Genomic DNA, 19,756 nt, shown 5'->3' on the forward strand with positions numbered 1-19,756 from the left:
TGTTACTCCCAAGCTGTAAGGTTGCAACTAGGATACATTGGCTCGATTCTTTTGTACAAAATAAAAATTGTGTTTTTTACCGCATGGCTAACTAAACAATTTTACCAAAACTTAATGTTGTTTCATAGTTACACGGCAGTGACCGTGGATCACCATGGCGACATTGCGAACAACAGCGGGGTTTTTCTACTTCACCAGGGGATACAGCGTCGCTTAGCGGTGACAATCGTACACGAGCATGCCCCTGAACTAATATGGAAAGACGTGAAAGAAGTTGTCGTCGGTATGTTAGCTGTAATGCTGCAATTTAAACCGCCCCAAAAAGTTTCATTAGAGTAACTATTTGCTAAAGGCCCATAGTTAAGATTAAGTGTATTGAATCCCGTATTTACTCGATTGTAAGCCGCTACTGCTGTGATTTTGTGACTAATGTGATGTTAGATACTGTATTGTTTGACAAAACTTTGTTAGGTTGCTACGTAGTACAACTATTTGTCAAAGATTGTTAGTCTCTCTAATATTTCTACCCTGCAGAACGTATGTTGACGTGTAAAGCCCACATGCAAAAGATGTTTAAGCGCAAAATAAAACAAAGAGTAGGGGTGTAGAAACAATACTGGTATAATATTAAAATGTGGAGCCGCACAAACTGTAGGGTAAAAAAACTTGATATACCGCGGCTTACAACCAAATAAATACGGTAAGCATTAAAAAATGTTAAAAAAATATTTTGTCGTAAGTGTTATCTAAAATGATTCAAAAAGTTTCCAGATTGTTGGCACCATACGACTCGATTTACCTTTTTATTATGCTTTCATATCGTTAATCAACTGTTTTCTGGAAAGTATAGTACACCAGGCCCATTAAAGGCTTCGAACGGAATCAGCCGGTCACCTAGAATTCCCCATGTGGCAAGGCATAGGCTAGAAAAATCACTTATGATTTTAGCAACAACAAAAAGCGAAATTTTGTCCATTTCATTTGTCATGCCTTTAATCAGGGTGGTGTCTTCAGGGCTAAAAAATTACCTTCTAAATTACGTTTGAAAACCAGTTACGTAATTCCGGTTTGTTTATGACACATTTCTGTACCAGGTCGAATTCGCAACAAGCAGAACGCCGACGAATGCCCTCAGTCTACAGATAACATTCTCTCACTAAGTTTATTACCAGGACATTATGTTTATCCTCCAATTGATGATCGGTAAGAAGTTTGTTTGGGTAGAAATTATCAATTAAATCTCTGATATATATAACTTTTTTTTCTTTGTATGATTAATATCTGTCATGTAGTTTCAACAAATGTCTTAGTAGGATTTTTAAAGTTGTTTGTACCGAAAAACTGGCGTGTCAGCGAATGTTTTTTATTACAATTTTTTTAACTATCTCATTGTTATCGGCCTAAATACGGTGGACTCTTAAGCTAATAGTGGGCGTTAGCCATACAAAAAATTCCTATGTTGCTAAAAAGTTAGCAGTTAAAATTTCTCGCGTATTTAATTCAGATTGATTCCAGTATCCAGTATTTACCAGAATATATTTTTTTCTACAGTATTTCTTACGGCAGGGACACAAGGTACGTACGCATATTGGATATTTCAAAATACGCAAATACATTATTGTGTAGCGTCCGTGTTCCGGTTGCTTTATTGTACCGATCTTACTTTCCAGAACCTTCTATCGCTTCGAGTCCTCATGGGATAGTTCCCTTCATAATTCAGTTCATCTTAACCGAGTCACACCCTCTGGTGAAAAGGTCTATGTTACTCTGACAATCTACCTAGAGGTAAAAAAATTAAATATGTATATTTTGGCATTTTTATGGGTTCCCTTCTATGAAGTACTTGATCTATGAATTTCATGCTTTGTTGATTGGTGCAATGTAGGGTATTCTAAATAGGGTATTTCTAACTTTTTATTGGATTCACCCATTTTCACCTCTTCAACCCCGAAAAAATCGGTTTTAGTTTTCCTGTCCCTTAGGTCAGAAACACAAGCCCTTTATATATGCTTTAGTGTTCATAATTTTGGCTCAATAGCCAAATGAGCCAAATTTCGGTTAATTGCATGCTCTTGTTTTATTGCGTGAAAACCCCAAAGTATAAACTACTACTAGTTAAGAGATTGTTGCGATTAATGGATTAAACGTTTATATCATGTTTCGCATCGTTAGATAAATCCTAAATTGTAGTCTATTAAACAAAATATTCTGGTTGCCTAAAAGTTTATCGCGTGTTCCGCTTTGTTTCATTTTGAACCAAAACTACACTCTGTTAGCAATCAACAAAATACAACAACTTTCTATGCCACCAAAACGGTGTTTATAGTTATGGAAACCAATAGTTTAACGTTATCACTACTTGAAAACCAAGAAATTCGGTTTCTTCAGCACCCATGAATAAGGAATTTTGACAAGAATTCCCTGTCTTAATTAGTCAAAAGCAGTGGTGGGATTCAGCCGGTTCGCACCGGTTCTATAGAACCGTCTCACGATTTTTTTGAAATCAGCGAACCGGTTACCATTACTGGTTATCGTCAATAGACTTTTTGTAACCGAACCGACTGAAAAATATGACGTTTGTAATAGAATTGGTTGACACAAAATTTGAATCCCACCACTGGTTAAAAGTACAACAAAAACCAAAAACGTTTTTACCTTTTATTGAGCTTATGAACATGGAGCATTCGATACTGCTCTTTGTGCGTAACTGTGTACTTCGTTGTCACGTGACACGTTTTTATGCTTGCAGCTTGACAACTGCGCGACGCCTGTGGTGATTTCCAAGGATTTGTGTCTTATGGTTTGCAACAGGGACGCAAAACTACGGACACCTCGCACCTTTAGAAGCTTGTTCGGCGGTTCGTACAGATCACCTGACAGGTGCGTTGCTTGGAAACATATTTTTATCCTTGGTGGATGTTGATGCCTAATTTTCTTCGAAGGATAATTTCTCATACCTAAATCAAAAAACTTGTCACAGCAAGTGTAATTCTTTAAGAATACGGTAGTTTAGCCAATCTGAGCTTAAAGTACAACAAAATTAGCATAGTCCAGATTTTGTACTTTGTCTTAAGGGGATATCGCATTATTTTGCGTCAGAAATTTTTGATTATATGCTGTTTGGCTTTGAATCTCCCCATACAGTGACAGCGTATTTAAATGTGGTCTCCATTGACAAGTTTTTGTATAGCATCAGTTGGAGTAAATATTTTGGGGTGTTAAGTATTTGAGTGAGCATTGTTTTGAACCGATACAATCAGGTTTGAAAACGTTTTGACCTGCATTTAATGTGCGATTTATTTGTAACGACACCGAATCAAATTAGAACTGATTATAACGACAGTTCAAGCAAGTAAATACAAGTATTAAATGAAATAGGGCATCAACACAGTTGCAAAAACCTAAAAATGAAAGTGCTGCATGCAAAACAACCTTTCTTCTTTATTTTGGTTCAAGAGTAAAATTTGTTTGTTAATTGACATAAGGTCGCTGTGTTTAGTTCCAAAATGTCACAAAAGTATTTTCTCCTTGTATCCTAAAAACGTCATAATACGCAATGACGTCAAGTAGCAAAGGTCAAAGTGACTTTTCAACAGCTGTGCACATACGAAACGCAAACACAATGAACGTCAATTTCACTGTCGAATTCAACACCCCCTCCTTCCTGTTGAATTATTTATCATGTCCTGTGCGTCTACTTTACTGGGTTCCGGTTCAAGAACATGGAAATAGTACGAATTATACGTTTTGTGTTACATAACCTGAACTGGTCACCAATTTGAACATATCTCTGTGCGGTGTACGTCAGAATTGCGTTATGGCGGAGAAAGAACCGCGTAACGGTATTTTAGCCAAAAGTTAATGTGATGGAAAATCAACTAACACCATACCTCACGGAAGACCCACATTTAGCTAATTTTCGATATATATGTGGCGAAAAGAGCACTTTTCACATTTAAAACGTTTTATCTCCAAAAATGCTCACAGTTATAGGCAGGGTTGCCATCAACTTGAAACCAAAAATAAGGACAACCAAAAAATTAAACTTGCATACGAATTGAAACAAACGTTTTTGAACAAATCTTCGCATTTTTACAAGCCATGACCGAAAATATGCCATATTTTTTTGCCAGAAACAATCTCATTGTTCATGAACAATACTTCGTGCATCTCACAACAGCTCAGGTCTAGGTTTACTTTTACTTGTAGCAGGGATTTGACTTGTAATTGTTGAAAATAAAACAAAAGAAGGACTCAAGTCAAAAATAAGGACATTTCTTAGAAATAAGGACAATGATTTTTTCTAAGACATAGCCCTTGAAAATAAGGACAAATCTTAGAAATAAGGACGGTATGGCAACCCTGGTTATAGGGCTATTAGGATCGGGGCAAGTAATAAGCGTTTAAAATTTAATGAAACTAGCGAAATAACTTAGTTACTTATGTAAAATTTTCGAAAAACTTATTTCCCAACCCAACCCCTCTTTAGCCGCTAAATAAATAATTCGGCTCTTTACGCCATAAAAATTAGGTAAATGTGGGTCTTTTGTGGGGTATGGTGTTAATAGCTCTTCTAAAAATGATTTATTGATTACCACGACGTTTTTTTAGTTTCATGATATTGCAAGCGTTTTGTTTGGTAACAAAACTTATAGCTCATACTCTAGCAAGTAAAACAACAAAAGTGCGCAGAACTAATGTTTACTAGCTGCATAAAATTAACGTGTGTACTATAGATATCAGCTTAAATTGGTCAAAGTTTTACGAATTAGGTTGGGTGAACTTTTAATGCTGGACTCACGCGATGAGCCCGCTATGACGTAACGCAATGTTCGAAGTACATACTGACCCAGGATTATATTACGTCATATACTTGTGACGTCATAAAAAGTGTCTGTCCTGCTGTTTTCTTGCTAATCTGGTATAAATACAAAAACAAAACCCAAAAGTCACCCTTTATTTCCATTTTGTAAAACTGATCAAAACACCAGCCATGAGGTTTGAATCCATAACCTATTGAACTTCTTGGGTTCCAGCAACCGGGTTTCTGGAGTCTACGAACTTTCGTTGAGATACAATGACACAGGGGTCGGAAGTCCCGGTTCACGTAGGCGCCGTCGTCGCGTCATCGATACGTCATCCACATACGTCAGAGGCGAAGAAAATCTCGCTGGGTGGCGCCCGAGAGGTGATAGTCTGATCTTGGAACATCAGTGGCAACTCGACCGATTTAATAAAGTGCTGGAGGTACTGGGGCAAATTAGGAAGCGTTTTGTTATTTAAATTTTTATTGAGGGCGTGAATATTATCTCATCAATTCGCCGGTAATGCCCGTGTTTATGGAATAGCATGTGGTTACTGATGTTTTATCTCTCCAAATTTACACGGTATTCCTAAGTCCACGATTTCGTTTTAATAGGTTAAAATGTAATAACTACAAATTAATTTTATGTGATATGCTACAATTGCAAAACTGAATACATTTCATAAATGGGTTCTGCGACAAGCGGTATCGCTCTTTAAACTTTGAAAGCCGCTATCTATTTTTCAAGGTCGAAAAAACGCGTCACATTCTCCTACTGCAAGATACTTTGAAATCCGAAACCACAACCACATCCGGGAGATCGTACGAACCCGTGGGAAGCGAGACCGTCACGTATGACCAAACACGAACACGCGACGAAGAAGAAGAATCAAAATCACGTGACATAGTTCCTTGCAAGTACGTTGAAAGGTCTCTTCAAAGTGCGTATACGTTCGGGGAATAAACTTTTACCGTGCCCGCAGGATGTCGTCGATGAACACTTACAGCAACCTGCACAGCGTTTCCATGGCGACGCCGGTGCGCAAGAGCGCCACCATCGCCTGCTTGTCACGTGACATGATGCCAGAGCCCACGTTGAGCGGCGATGAGCTGGATTTAACCCGAAAAGTAAATTTTTTACATTTTTTGTTGACGTACAAATATTTGAGCCAGAAAGGTTATGTAAAATCGATATTGCACAGTTTTATTGACCCAGCGAACTTTGAATTTTGTTAAAATGCCACGGTTTACAAAACACTTTTGTGTTAAAAAAGATTTAACCCTCGATGCATTGGTTTTACGAACCTAAAACCAAATGGCTGTTTATGGTTAAGACCTTGTCAGGTATTGGTAACTGCTCACCTTAAAATATTGGGAACCACTGTAACAGATATAAAATCTATTAACATATTTTGCGTTTGGTAAGATTTTTTTTGTTTTATACAGTGCGTCCAGCTCATGCAATACAGAATTCCGAGTATATTTGATTTTCAAGACCCCGTGCAGGTAAATATATAAATACTAAAAATATGTTTTACAACATATTTAAAATACTTATTTATTGAACTTGAAACTATAATTTCCCAGTTCGTTGCTTGGTGGATGAAGATTATAATAAACCTTATGTTTATTGATTTGAGATTTTGAAAAGGATTAAGTCATTTGTCCGTAAAATGTAAAGACACATAATATAATATATTTCGCCTTTATAGCATCATCAGTGTCTAATTAAAATAGAACCTTTCAAATCTTAAATACGAATAACCTAATTTTTTTCATGAACTTAAACATTGCAAAACAATTCTTATTTTGTTTTGTCCCAATTGCATCTACTTTAGCAAGATACATACAACGTGTACATTGTATTTGTATAGTTATCTGATCTTCATGATGAAAGTGGAATAATAGCTGATGAATACAATCTCACATCGAGCAACACACGACAGAATATCGTGCAAAGTAACAGCATTATATTCCCTGATGATCTACAAGACTCGTCCAGGTACAATTGAAACGCTATACACCATGCCATTAGACTTAGTTTTTAGGAAGGGGGGTTTAAAGTCTGCACCCGAAGCATTTGTTGAACAGTCTTTTCTTTGAATCAACAGAAACCCTTGTAGTTATTCACAATTCAAGTTATTATTCAACGCAATATTATTCAAATAGAATAAGAACATAGTTAATAAACAAGTACAGCACATAGCAAACAATTCAATAACAAGTTGACATCAGCCTAACAGCTCACCTACTAAATACTAACACAAGATCAAGCTCTAAACTTAAACATCTTGGCAAACTGCCACATGGCAAAATCAATCATGTATAAAATAAAGTCACTGATGCATACAATTAAAGGTAAGGTAACTTAAAGGTGACGGAGATGAGACGGATCAGATATGTAAAAAGGTTAAAAGCCAAAACCTGATTTAAACCCGAAAATAATTGGCCCAATAGTTCAGTTTACCGAATGAACAGACCTACCTAAAGATGTACGGAATGTTCAGCTGTATGAAAAATGTCAATACACACCCGGAGTGCGATAGAATAGGAGTAAAATTACGTCGCAAATATTGCAGAGTTTGAACTCCTCATGTACCCTGTTTGTTTTCTCCAAAAACTAAGCACAAAACCGGACCAAAATTGGTATAAGAAGCCTAACCTGACCTGCAACTTGGACTTTAGTAGGAAAATTCGATCAACAAAATTTACCGAAAAGACCATGCCATGTGTGGTTTAACAATAAGATTTACATTCTTTTTAAGTGTTAAACTATATTTGTTGTTTTATTCATGTAACTAACATTATAATTTCTTGGTCACATCTTTTGACCTTCATTTTTCGCTCCACGTTAAGCGTGATTACCATGCAAAGCCAACAGCCGAAATTTGCCTGGAGAAACTTTTGCAACATGTTTGACAAATATCACAAGAGTTCAGTTAGCTAAACCATTGTTGTACAGCAGCGGCCGTCCCTCTGTGGGGAGGTTGGACCTCCATTCGCTTCTCTCATCGGATTCGACCCCCACCGGAAGTGGGGCGACCACCCCTGATTATTCCGAGCTAAGTTGGAAGACTTCAAGATATCTTCCTACAGTACTGGAAATCAGAGTCAGGTAAAATCGAAATAGTAGTTTGTGACAGTACCTTACGGTTTCTGGTAACTGGTACTTAATCAATTTCTCATTTTGTGGTTTCTAGTTATGCTACATTAATTTTGTGTTTACCTCTAGCTTAAATCTAGTGAAATATATGCAACAAACTTGATGTGTTTGTGACTTTTTTTAAATATTCAATTTTTTGATGCGAGCAGTCCGGTGGTTTCGCGGCGAGGTTACCTTAATTTGCTGGAACCCGGTTCAACCTGTTGGATGAAACGGTGGGTGGTCGTGAGACGGCCGTATGTGTTTCTCTACAACCACCATAAGGATCCAGTGGAAAGGGGAATGTTCAATCTTGCAAGCACTGTAGTTGAATGCTCACAGGAACAACCCTCACCGGTTAGTGATTAAGAGTGAAATATGATATTTATCCAATACCTTGAAAGTCGTGGGTTAAAAACCAAGCAGCACTTTCCAGGCGTAATAGGCAAACAACCTCGTTCTTAACAAAAATGATGTAAATAGGGTACCCGCAGGTATTAAGGCTAATCTATTACCTTTTCCCTACAACTAAAATTCAGAACGAACAAGTTTTTAAGCCATTGTCAGTACACGCATAAATAACAATATGTAAGGTAAAGACCAAGATATATACTGTTCTACGTAACTAAAAAACTATTATACTAAAGCTTTCAGTTACACTAAAATCAGTCCTAGGTGTTTTTCGTTTCGCAATGTAATACAAGTAATATCGATTTCGCCGATTGAATGACATCCTCGGTTCTGAGCTGGAAATTAAAAATAAAAATAAGTTATTTAGGCAATAAAATATGTAAATTGATTAAAGACATAACGAGTTAATATGCTACTGGACAGGGCCTTCTTCTTAAGTCAGCAGAAATTGTTTTCTAAAAATCAGTTATATATTTCGTAGAGTAACTTTACATTTGCGATCTGCACCCAACACCGTGGATTCATTCTCCAAGCCGGGAACGAAGCTGATATGCACGGCTGGTTGTACGCGTTCAATCCACTTCTAGCTGGTTCGATCAGGTATAATTTGTCGTTGTCATATTCATTTCAACGCTGGCAAAAGCTATACGTTCTAAATTGGCAATGCCTATTTGATTTGCACATCACATGTATTTTTTGTTTAAATTTTTTACTGGTTTGTGCTGCTTGCTGGTTATGTGGGTAAATGTTGTGTAAATTAAGGAACCTTGTTGCAACAAACGTATATCTGTAGCAAACATGGAAAATGGTTCATATAGACCAGTGGTTCTCAAACTTTTTTGTGCGCGACCCAAATCTGAGCTTTATGAACATGTTGCGACCCAAGCCTCAAACATCAAAATATGTATTTTTTATTACTTGTAACTTACTTGTCATTGAATGATAACTGTTACATTCCAAGTTTAGTTTCGCATGATTAACCTCCTATCAATCCCTGCGCTAACACGTTACAATCGCCGTGTGCGTAACAGAATATTGGAAGCCTATTGTCTGTATGTTGTAATGATTGGTTCATTTTGCTGAACAACGTGGTCGAATGAGGCTGTATTTCGCTATGGTAGTACTGTAGCTGGGTGCCATCTAAACTCTCAGAAACCACTTACTTACGGTGCAATACTCCAAGGTTACGAAGATAAAGCCACATAAAATGCCTATGATACAATAATTCAGTCATGACTAGGAATTGAAAATACTTGAAAAATGAAATGAAAAAAGTTCATTTAGGCAGAATTGAATCACCATAGCATTTTTTGACGGTGCGCGACCCATGTTTGGGTCGCGACTCATACTTTGAGAACCACTGATATAGATAATCATTAAAGAGCTTTATCATTAAATAAAATGCAATTGTATCGAAAAGCCACCTTTGCAGCTTGTGTGGTGTATTATACATCACGAGTCACCCGAGACTCAGTACGATAGGTGGAGACAACAGTCGCATATAATAACAGACTGAAAACTTTGACAATGATTAGGGCGGAAATTATGCTTATTATATCTTGCTAAGGAATAAAAAAATAAAAATAATGAAAGTTATTTGTAATATTATGGTAGGTGTATTAAGTAAAAATATCTAGGGGGTGCTGCAGCTCCGCAGCACCCTAGCACGAGCCGCCCCTGCTGTGGCATGTTAATAGTAATAATCTTTTTACATTAAAAAGAATTGGGCCACATAAAAGTTGAAAAAAACACTATACTTTATTTCAACTTACAAATTTCTTTAGCAGATCGAAGCTGGCGCGCAAAAACCAGCAGGTAAAGACGTGATACCCAAAATCCAAGTTCCACCAAATCTCGTCGCTGTTGAAGTCACGTGGGTTAAATGGAACACGTGACATGTTTCTCGCATGCTGATTGGCTTGTTACTGAATTGCTTTGCACAGATGTGGACCGCTACTCAAGTGTTTGTACATATTAATGTCACAGCAATCATTTTCTTTTCGTCACGCTTTTCTGATTTCGTGTGTGACGTCACTTACGCAAAATCGACGGCTGCTTTTCTTTGTTGTGCATTTTTGACCCAAATATCAGTTTATAAACGGTAACTATAGCAACAAAACTCTATCCAACTGAGATTAAGTTCCACCTGTTTATCAAGAAATGTCTCTTTTTCATGTTCCTTTAAGTATTCGTGTTGTCAAGTTCGTATCCACCCACATACAACCTTTATCCCGACATCGTCATGTTTCGCTTGGTGGCAGCAGAGATCCACCGCCTGGGTGTGACGTCATCGGCCGTTATTGTTGTCACGATTTATGTCGCTTTGTGTTTTTTTCCGCTATCTGCAGTGTTATTGTGTAAAACCCTACGACCTATGTTTATTTATTTGCGATTACTTTTCAAAAGTTACTTGACGGAAAAGAAAACGGAAAATTGCTGAACAGCATTTTCCGTAAAGCCGATTCCTTCTTTGCATATCCCGTGCGTTTTGCGATTACTGAGCAGTTTTTCCCATTAAGATTACCGCGGTTGTAGTTTTTGTTTTTCCCGTATAGTTTAATTTATTTTTCACCCCGTAGCATTTTTATTTTCACACCATAGATATTTATTTTGTTTGTTTCAAAGCCACTGCCGATAGTTAGTGTTCCAGGCCATCACTGTTGGAACTCCTAAATATACAATAAGTACCTTCGCAAATTGCAACACTATATTAACAACTTTATTTCAAGCATTGTAGTAAAGTAAAAGAGATTGATTTTCAGTATTACCCTAATGCAGCATTTACCGTCATATAGAAAAAGTTCTGTACATAATTTACGAGTAAAAATGAGTGTGCAATATGTTATATTATTCCCTTTATCATACATTCCTAGAAGCTAACACACTAGCCGTAACCACACTGCCGTTTTTTCCAGCGCCCTGTCAGAGATTATTTTCTTTATTTATTATTTTTCCACTATTTACTTCAAGGGACCTCGGTAAAAATTTATTTTTTCTACGGCTTTCGGCGCGTTTCTTTCCCCACCGCGACTGTGTTTCATCCTGAAGTGTCAAACAAGCTGTACACGCCCTTTAGATCGTTCCGGTGCTGCTACAAAACTTGGATTCAATGTTTTGGTGTGCAATTTTCGTTGCTATAATACAGCGTTGTGCATTTCTTTGACTTGTGAAACCAGTAAGCTTTAAAATGTTATTGAAACTAGACGTGATTTTTTGGTATCCCACTAAACCACACAGGCATATAGACTACATATTATTAAGAAAAATTAAGCACAAAAACAGATTTTCAACGTGATGCTATTAGTTGGCCACCTCAAAGTGAAACTAAAACTGATTTTGGATGTTTTGCAAATGGAAACAATTTGCCTATCACTGAAATTACTGTATGTTTTTGCCTGAAACTGTTAATCAATGTGGTAAAATCGATTCCACTCGTTGTGACAATAAACTTCTATTTATTGGTGTAAGTCTCAGCTGATCGGCCAAGAAAGAAAATCAACAGCAACTCTACACACAGAAATCTAAAACTGGAACTAAATCTTCTTCAAAATGTCATCTTGGCAGTTCATCAGCCGTTTCAGTGGTACGGAGTTTGTGTGTCAAAATAAGCTTAAAAATTTACCCGTCTAATATGTAAAACTAGTAGCCCGCATTGAAAATGATAGATTCTTTAGCATCAAATATGTAAATTATTAGACACCAGACAATAACATTTTCAACCACGAATTGGGAAACGTTTGCAGGTACAACTCAAGTGGTAAAACACCCGTATTGCATGGCAGACCCGTGGCATTTAAACACACTAAACAGTAGGCTTGAAAAGTTGTGCAGTAAAGAGCTATGTCATGCTTCGCACAGAATGTAGCCACAGATGACTTGGCACCTTTCACAATTTGTGGTTACATAAGTTTGGTGGGCAATGGCAGTGCCAAGTTGTTTCCACTCGCTTAAATCACAATTCAATTGCTCAACAATAATCGTATATTGCGTTACTCGTGACGCCGGAAACTGTCAGCCTGATTTGTTGAAGTGTCAAGTGGCAATTGTCACCCAACTTTCGAAGCGCCAACAATACATTGTTCTGAGTCAACCAGGCGTGACAGTCACGTGAATTTGGCAAATATTGCGGCAAGTTCGATGTCGAGTATAAAAAGCATGCGCTCGGGGCGTAAGTCAAAGTTTTTTTGTTATGTTCGCTATTTACTACAGAAAGTTCAGATTGGTGACATACAAAAACACAGCACGCCTGGTTATTGCATCACCTTAAGGCGGTCAGCGGGATATGCCCCCTCTAATACACAATTTTGACTCACCAAATACTTCTAACCTACCAAGTCAATTACAACTAGAAATAAAGATTTCAGTTTGATGATTTCATTTCAGTAAATTACACCCCATGTCACGCAACAGAAAACTCATGCACTGTACCAGCTTTATATGGTCCATTTTCGTTGATTTTCTGATCACACACCTACTAGTTTAACCGGTGAGGAGACGGCTGCGGCAAAGTTTTTCTCCTCGCTTGGCGTAGTGTCTCGGTGTGCCTTGAGGTCTGCGGCGCAAGCAGTGAGCACGCGTCTTTGAAGGTTTGCTGTTAGAGGCACAGTACACTGTCTGGCAGCTTTAGCACTAATTGGAATCGTCTGTGGACTCAGTGAGCTCTTGTAAAGCACGGGGACAACTAGATTTAACCAACAGAGTCAGATAAACGCACAGTATTAAAGGGTTTTGTTTAAAGTTTAGTCAAAGTGCTTGGTTCAAGTTTTTGAGCCTTGTGTACAGTTAAAGTAATCGAAGTGCTAATATTGTTCCAGTGTTTTCTAGGTTTGGTAGGCACTATTTGTAGGCAATTTTTTCTATCGGCAGGGCTGGTCCTAATACTTTGACCGACCGGTTGCTTGCAGAAGATCTGATATAGCCGCATCGTCGGAAGTGTATTTCAAGTGTACAGGCCACACAAGTTTGCCTGTCGCACCACAAAACGCAGATTTCAGAGCAGACACAGTATCGGCAAAGCATTGCAAAAACGTGCTTCACTTTGAAATTCAAAAGTGGGATTACCTCCGAGACAACACCTTAGCTGTACAGCAAAACCCGAGTTTTGCTACCCAAAGTCTACTTTGTTCACCAGCGGTAGTTTGATGACAAATTCCTGACATGCAATAACCAATGCGGCATTGTCTAAGTGCAAATCCGATTAGGACGATGCGTTTTCATGTGGCAAACTTTAAAAGGGCCCTGGTGGTCCAGACGATTGTGGTACTGTATCTAGTTGCCAATGTGAAGTCGACCACACGCGAGAAAATCCAGTTTCAACCATTAAAATTCGACAGTCTGAGGCCGACTCAAGCTGCGGAAGACGGTAAGCGTGATATGCAAACATTGGTTTTCTCTGTAAAACAATGGAATCGTGTGTTATGGGATTTGTCGCATAGGCAGGTGTTCATCCATACGTATTATCTTATGTGTAACTACTTTACTAAACTAACTAACTCAATTCGCTTTCACAGCTGCCCATTAAAACTAAAATTCATGTGTATTCTTTTAGCTCTCGCGTCAATATTTGGCGGTGAAGTCAAGAAATCGCCACACAAGGACGCTAATAGCGATTACGATGTTACACACCCTGTAAGGGTAAATAGCCTCGGCGAATTTTTATCACACAAAGTGGACTTTGCCGAGACCAGACAAAATTCGCGCCGTCGCCGGGATATCAACGACCCAAACCCCGCCGAAGATGGCGACGAGCACGTCTACTTCAAACTGAGAGTAAACGCGCGCGAAGTGACCCTCAACGTAAGCGAGAACAAAAAATTCCTGCACTCGAATTTCGTGGTTGAGAGACTGCGCAATTTTGATGACGCCTCACCAGACGACTCCGTTCCGCCACAACATAGATCATCTCTGCGACGGGGAACTACCTGGCCATGCCATTTCCGCGGTCACGTGGCGGACCACGACCAATCAGCGGTGGCTATTTCGACTTGCAACGGATTGGTAAGTGCTAAAGTGTTTTTGTGGGGGAAGGGAAGGCGATTTGACGCTGGTTTTTTGGGGGTGTTTGGTTTGGGGATAAACACCCCACGAGTGTCGCTGTCATTGAATACTGGGTGAATGTGAAACCCGCACTTAAGGTTTAATTGCTTTAGGGGTTTTGACACTTTTAGTTGCTAACTGTTGACCATATTTGGGCTTAAATATGAGAACCCAGATTTTATCCCACGCTCACCCTTGCAAGTCGATTTTATAAAGTTAAGTTTTTATTTCGCTAAAAGTTTTGTTTCTGATTCCCACCAACATGAAGTTGCGTTTTTTGATGTCTTGAAATCCCAGAGGCGTTTCAGGCCTTCATCGGAATGCAACGTGGTTACTTGTGTTTCTATATTCCCACCACTTGGTTTAAACATAAAACTCTTTGCTTGCTTGTTAGCCTTAACCTATATTATTTTGCATTGTTGTGGTCAGCTGAAAGGGTACGCATGACTTAGCTGCAATAAAATAAAAGATGTACTACCATTTAAACGGTACTTACAACAAATACCTATTAGTACTTTTTAATATGTAAGCAATGTTTTAAAGTGCATGCTTTATTTTGCACTACTTATAGTTCTTGTTCATGATATAGTGACAATTATTTTGTTTACAATGCCTCCAGAAAACTTATTGTCAAAGATAATAGGTTTGTCTGCGACCAAATAAGCAGAAAATAACGCAATTTTCCAATCATTTGCGGTTTAATTGATGCTGGAATGTGTGTTAAACACTTTAAATACTTCAAATATCTCTATGCACACTTGAAAGGTTCCAATTACGAAATAGTGCCCGCATTAACGCCTAAAGATAATTTCATCCACCCGACTGACTGAAAAGCATAACCATTCCAGGCCTCAGCATTTTTTGAGGTTTCTTTGGCATTCCGTGGCTAAGGCCTTAATTGTGTTTAAATGTGTGCTGTGGCCGAATTGCTAATGAGAAAGTCTATCTGACTCAGTCAGCGATTTATGTATGGGTTATGACGACCCAATAGATTGCAACACCTTACATTTTAAAGCTTTTTCTTTTGTGTAAAAGCTCTTTTCTGAGCTAAAAAGCATAATTCCGTCTCTCCCAAGTGTGTATTTTGAGAGGCATTGGGATTGAACACAATACATGGCTTTATTTTACCCCAGCATAGCATTTGTGTAGCTGTTACAACGTTAGATTACGACATGCAAACAGAGGCAGGAACATGATTTGCTACGAGGCCTGTTGTGCACACAAAGTTATTCAGTTGGAGTTTACATTGTGATTTATTCGTCTCACAACCTCATCAATGGAATACAAAGAATAAAAGTCCGATAAAACTTTCGTTCAAAAGTTGTTGCATTGGTTCAGAATTTTAGAAGTGTATGTCATGATTCGTGTTGAAACTCGGGACAATTTTAATATGTTTGTTTTTGTTTATTTTGGACCGTATTTGTGCTCATCTTTTTTAGGGTAAATGAAAAATGCTTTGCCAGAAACGTAAAGTGTAATGTCATAACCAAATAGAGAAATCAGTCTATGTCTAACAGGGTAGTGACCGACGGATCTGTCTTCACTTGTCAAACACACAAATATAATTTGTGTATTTGCTATGGGTAGAAGATAAATTTGATTTTTTCCCCTTTGCCGATGTCTTTTAACCACAGAAAAAACTAGTTATTATAACGGGCCCTGTGCTAAGTTTAATAGCTTTTGTTTAACGACACCGTTCCTACTGGTACACAAAATCCTACAAAATAAACCCTGCTTCAAATAAAGTATGTTGGTTTTGGGACCACGCCCTCATTGGACTTTGTACCGGGCATTCTTGTCTTAACAATTGCGGAAAAACGTCTTGAACATTTAACTGTTTTTTGCTGTCGTTAAATTATGCAAAATATGCCCAAGTTACTGCGGCGTTTCGACCTTAACAAACATAAGCTGGATTTTATCAAACTTGTAACTGACTGCCGAATTGGCTTAACTAATGGTATTTTATTTACACACGCTATTACAGTAGGATCTACAGCAGCGGTTCTCAAACTGGGGTCCGCGGTCCTTTAGGTGTCCGTGGGGCAATTTTGGAGGGACCGCGAAGCGGTTGAAGTAATTTTATAATATTATTCGGCGCCAGTTTGTTTCACTAAATAAGTTTAAATCAAAGTAGAATTGAGAATGGACTGTCTCCAATGCTAAACAATAGCCTTTATTGAATAACAACTATCAAAAGTGCAATTATTCGCGCACAATCGCATTGCTTTTTTGTCTTGTTTGCCATATTTGTGCTCCTTAGACAGTTGTTTAAACACAGCAAAGCGAAGCTCCTTTCTAGCGATCAATATAAAGGAAACCCTCGTGATGCGTCATGTCTGAAGAAATTTTTCCAGACGATTTTTGATGCTGAGAGGCTATAAAATTTTGCCGCGCATATCTTCAGCACGTTTTTGGGGTAACCATCGTTTTGCAAATTGCTGGCCTGAATTTTGACGCCTCGCAACGTGGTAAATGGCAAAAAATGCGCCTCGTTTAAGTTGACATTTGGAAACGCACATTTCTGAAGCACGAATCACTGAGTTTGAGTTTCCACACAATTATTCACCTTGATTCTAACAAGTTTACGGTTTTCTATGGGCGCTGATTTGCATTTAAGCAAGTGGCGATTGGTTCGCAATGTAACCTTCGACAAACGAAAACATTACGCAATTATATAACTTATTTTACACAAACATTGTAATGTTGTAACATAAGAGCACTAAAATAGAGAATTTTAATTAGGAAATTATAGATATTGTCACAGCATGCGTTCTATCTATCTTACTTAAACCGTAGAAATATACTCTTGAAACGCGTGTACAGTTTCTATCCAATAGGTTTCCAAGCCTTTGTACAAGGGTAAGCCGTGTAAAATTGATAACAGCAGTAGATGACACTCAATATCGGGGGTGGCACACAAAATGCCCGGGTTCTACATCCTGTAAAGGCACTATCGAAGACAGAGATTTCACTGTGTTTCTCTGTGTGGGTATTATATGTTCTGCTACACTCATATAGTCTGCGTGTTGACACTGCGTCTATGCCACACATGTGTATTACCGGTGCACAGTTCCTGGAAAGTTGCGTTTGATATGCCGACCTGGTTTATGAAAATGAAAGTGTATAGTGAGCTCCATTGTGAAAAAGATTTTAGGTGGATTTTCTCCGCGCTTGTGGTTGAATATCCTTAGGATATTACTTTGCTTAACTTGGTACACATATTACTGACCTTATAGGAACCATTTTGTGAAATAATAGCAGACAAACTGAGATGAACATATATATTCATAACTGGGATCAGCGATTTGGGCATGCTCAAGAGATTAATATTGTGACACAAATCCCCCCCCCCCTACAAATTACAAAATTCCCCTCTAGTAGGGAATTTCCCCCTGGTTGTGAACCACTGGGCTAGAATGTCAGAAGAAGGTTTATCTCATATAATATAAGAATGCACACCTGCTTCAAAATGTTCAGTCCTATTGTGAGTAATCGTTTTGTAAGTATTAAATAAATGATATTTATCAAATATTTGAATGTTTTCGTCAGTTTGTGCACCAGCGACTTAATAAGCATTGAACACTGGATTTGTTTGTCTTGCAAATATAGTAAAGGCGTCAACTATATGACAAATCCCATATCACTGTATAAAGCAATTGCCTTGCTACGCTCTTGCAATGAAGAGATCAAAACCTAACTACTAGCGTTTCAGCGCAAAGAGCAAATTTGCGGTGGCCGGTCTAGCCCCGCGTCTTTGTTTGCATGATAAATGTCACTTGTCGTCAAAATTCGTCGGTTAATGTCACCCAACATAACCGCGATTGCCGATATCTCTTTGTTCCTGTTCTCTGCACGACTTGGTTGCTTTTTTGCGATTTGGCAAAGCCGATTTGATGATATCTTTGCTAGCCCTTTTGTGCGCAAATCGAAACCTGTGTGCTTATTTTTTCACACAGATCCGTTTTATATTTTGTCATAATTTAATGTTAAATGCATTTTTCCCACTTACCGTAGAACTACTCTCATTTAAAACACTAAACAAGGTCTTGCTAAGAAATTTCAGCACAGTAGCCTAAAGTGTAAGTTAGTAGGGAACTAGTATGAAGTGAATGTTGAGCATTTTTGGCATATGCTATTTGACCTGAGTTGCAAAAATTCAATCATTTACCCCGAAAAATGATTAAATAGAAAATCATGTTTTCTGTCGTCCTTATATTTTGCCCAAGATGGACAGCAACTCTGGTGATGCATGAAAATATAGCTCCACAACAAACTTTAAACATGTTAAAGTTTCGAACCGATAACTGTGACATTACAAGTAAATAGACGATGGATATTGTTTCTTGCAATGTTTACATTTGAATTTGTGCAAGTAATGTGTACAAATAAGTTTGCCTGCTGGTTAGACAGCATTTTAAAGATTTTCTTTGCTGAAATTAAGCTTAAACGCAAACAACAGATTTTTACTATTTGGTGAAGCCTGGCACCAAATCTGTAGTGCTAATTTTCAGTTTTATTTTCATTTTTTTTAGACTGGTTTCATCCGTTTGGACGACGGCGACTATTTCATCGAGCCAATGACGCGATCTCGTGATGACGTCACGATTCCTCATCCCCACAAGGTGTACAGACGTGATGTCACAAAGCAGGCGGCAAAGAGAAAAACTGCAACCACTTCATCTCAACAAAACCACGGTTTGTGTACTTTTAGGTTAACCTAATCTAGGAAAATAGTCTTTCCAACATTTTAATACTTTTCAGGCCTGGTTTTATGCGCCCAACTTTGGGTACTTTGTAAAATTAAGTTAGGGTTAACAATTTACGAGACCAAGTCTTCTTTCTATATACTAGGCGACTCTGATGCAATGACCTAATTTCCGATGCTACTTAACCAGCTATACGACTTAAAACCATTGTTTTGATAAATGCGTACGCAAGCCTCTACATTCCGACTTGAGATTAATATCAACAGATTAAAGCATACTCAGCCTGTCTTCAAAGCCTCAGCTACCGCTTTCAGAGTGTTGGTCAGCACAACGCTGCAATTGTTACTCTCGGTTGGCCTGCAGCTTTGATATTGGGTCACTTTAGACAGCTGATTGACTAACATCTAATGCTTCCTAATAATGCAATATGCAATCGCTTTTAGACAACATTGCCCTTTCTTTGTCGTAATGCAAAGGTTAATGGCAAAAGTCAAAAAAGGGCGTGTCTACACTAAGGCAATATGATTGGCTGATAGGCATCATGTGACACGATGTCGTCCAAACTTGCTAGGGTATTGGTCCAGGTGTGGGCCGAAAATAATTTAAGTACTCATGATAAGTACACTGTGTATATGCTTGGTACTGATGCTTAAAGTA

At 38.2% G+C, this 19,756-nt stretch overlaps 2 protein-coding genes across 5 annotated transcripts in view; both read left to right on the forward strand.

The window, feature by feature from the left end:
* The window catches only part of LOC145215525 (kinesin-like protein KIF1A), a 33,945-nt gene extending 22,121 nt beyond the window's left edge, over positions 1 to 11,824 (forward strand). For 3 of the 4 annotated variants that reach the window (XM_080084221.1, XM_080084224.1, XM_080084223.1), the window contains 14 exons: positions 129 to 283; positions 1,095 to 1,203; positions 1,552 to 1,575; positions 1,671 to 1,785; positions 2,750 to 2,880; positions 5,037 to 5,247; positions 5,553 to 5,722; positions 5,788 to 5,932; positions 6,251 to 6,310; positions 6,679 to 6,806; positions 7,767 to 7,919; positions 8,117 to 8,303; positions 8,839 to 8,957; positions 10,142 to 11,824. In XM_080084221.1, the coding sequence (XP_079940347.1) occupies positions 129 to 283; positions 1,095 to 1,203; positions 1,552 to 1,575; positions 1,671 to 1,785; positions 2,750 to 2,880; positions 5,037 to 5,247; positions 5,553 to 5,722; positions 5,788 to 5,932; positions 6,251 to 6,310; positions 6,679 to 6,806; positions 7,767 to 7,919; positions 8,117 to 8,303; positions 8,839 to 8,957; positions 10,142 to 10,184 (1,750 nt within the window). In that variant the 3' untranslated portion in view covers positions 10,185 to 11,824. The remainder of the gene's footprint in view (positions 1 to 128; positions 284 to 1,094; positions 1,204 to 1,551; positions 1,576 to 1,670; positions 1,786 to 2,749; positions 2,881 to 5,036; positions 5,248 to 5,552; positions 5,723 to 5,787; positions 5,933 to 6,250; positions 6,311 to 6,678; positions 6,807 to 7,766; positions 7,920 to 8,116; positions 8,304 to 8,838; positions 8,958 to 10,141) is intronic. The other variant, XM_080084222.1, reaches the window with a different exon arrangement.
* A 1,345-nt stretch (positions 11,825 to 13,169) lies between these two features.
* Positions 13,170 to 19,756, forward strand: part of LOC145215683 (A disintegrin and metalloproteinase with thrombospondin motifs 7-like) — a 37,706-nt gene continuing 31,119 nt past the window's right edge. The window contains exons 1-3 of the mRNA XM_080084431.1: positions 13,170 to 13,719; positions 13,906 to 14,354; positions 18,926 to 19,088. Coding sequence (XP_079940557.1) covers positions 13,527 to 13,719; positions 13,906 to 14,354; positions 18,926 to 19,088 — 805 coding nt within the window. The 5' untranslated portion in view covers positions 13,170 to 13,526. The remainder of the gene's footprint in view (positions 13,720 to 13,905; positions 14,355 to 18,925; positions 19,089 to 19,756) is intronic.

This window comes from Phallusia mammillata, chromosome 2 (assembly GCF_965637545.1).
Source record: "Phallusia mammillata chromosome 2, kaPhaMamm4.hap1.1, whole genome shotgun sequence".
NCBI classification, from domain to species: domain Eukaryota; kingdom Metazoa; phylum Chordata; class Ascidiacea; order Phlebobranchia; family Ascidiidae; genus Phallusia; species Phallusia mammillata.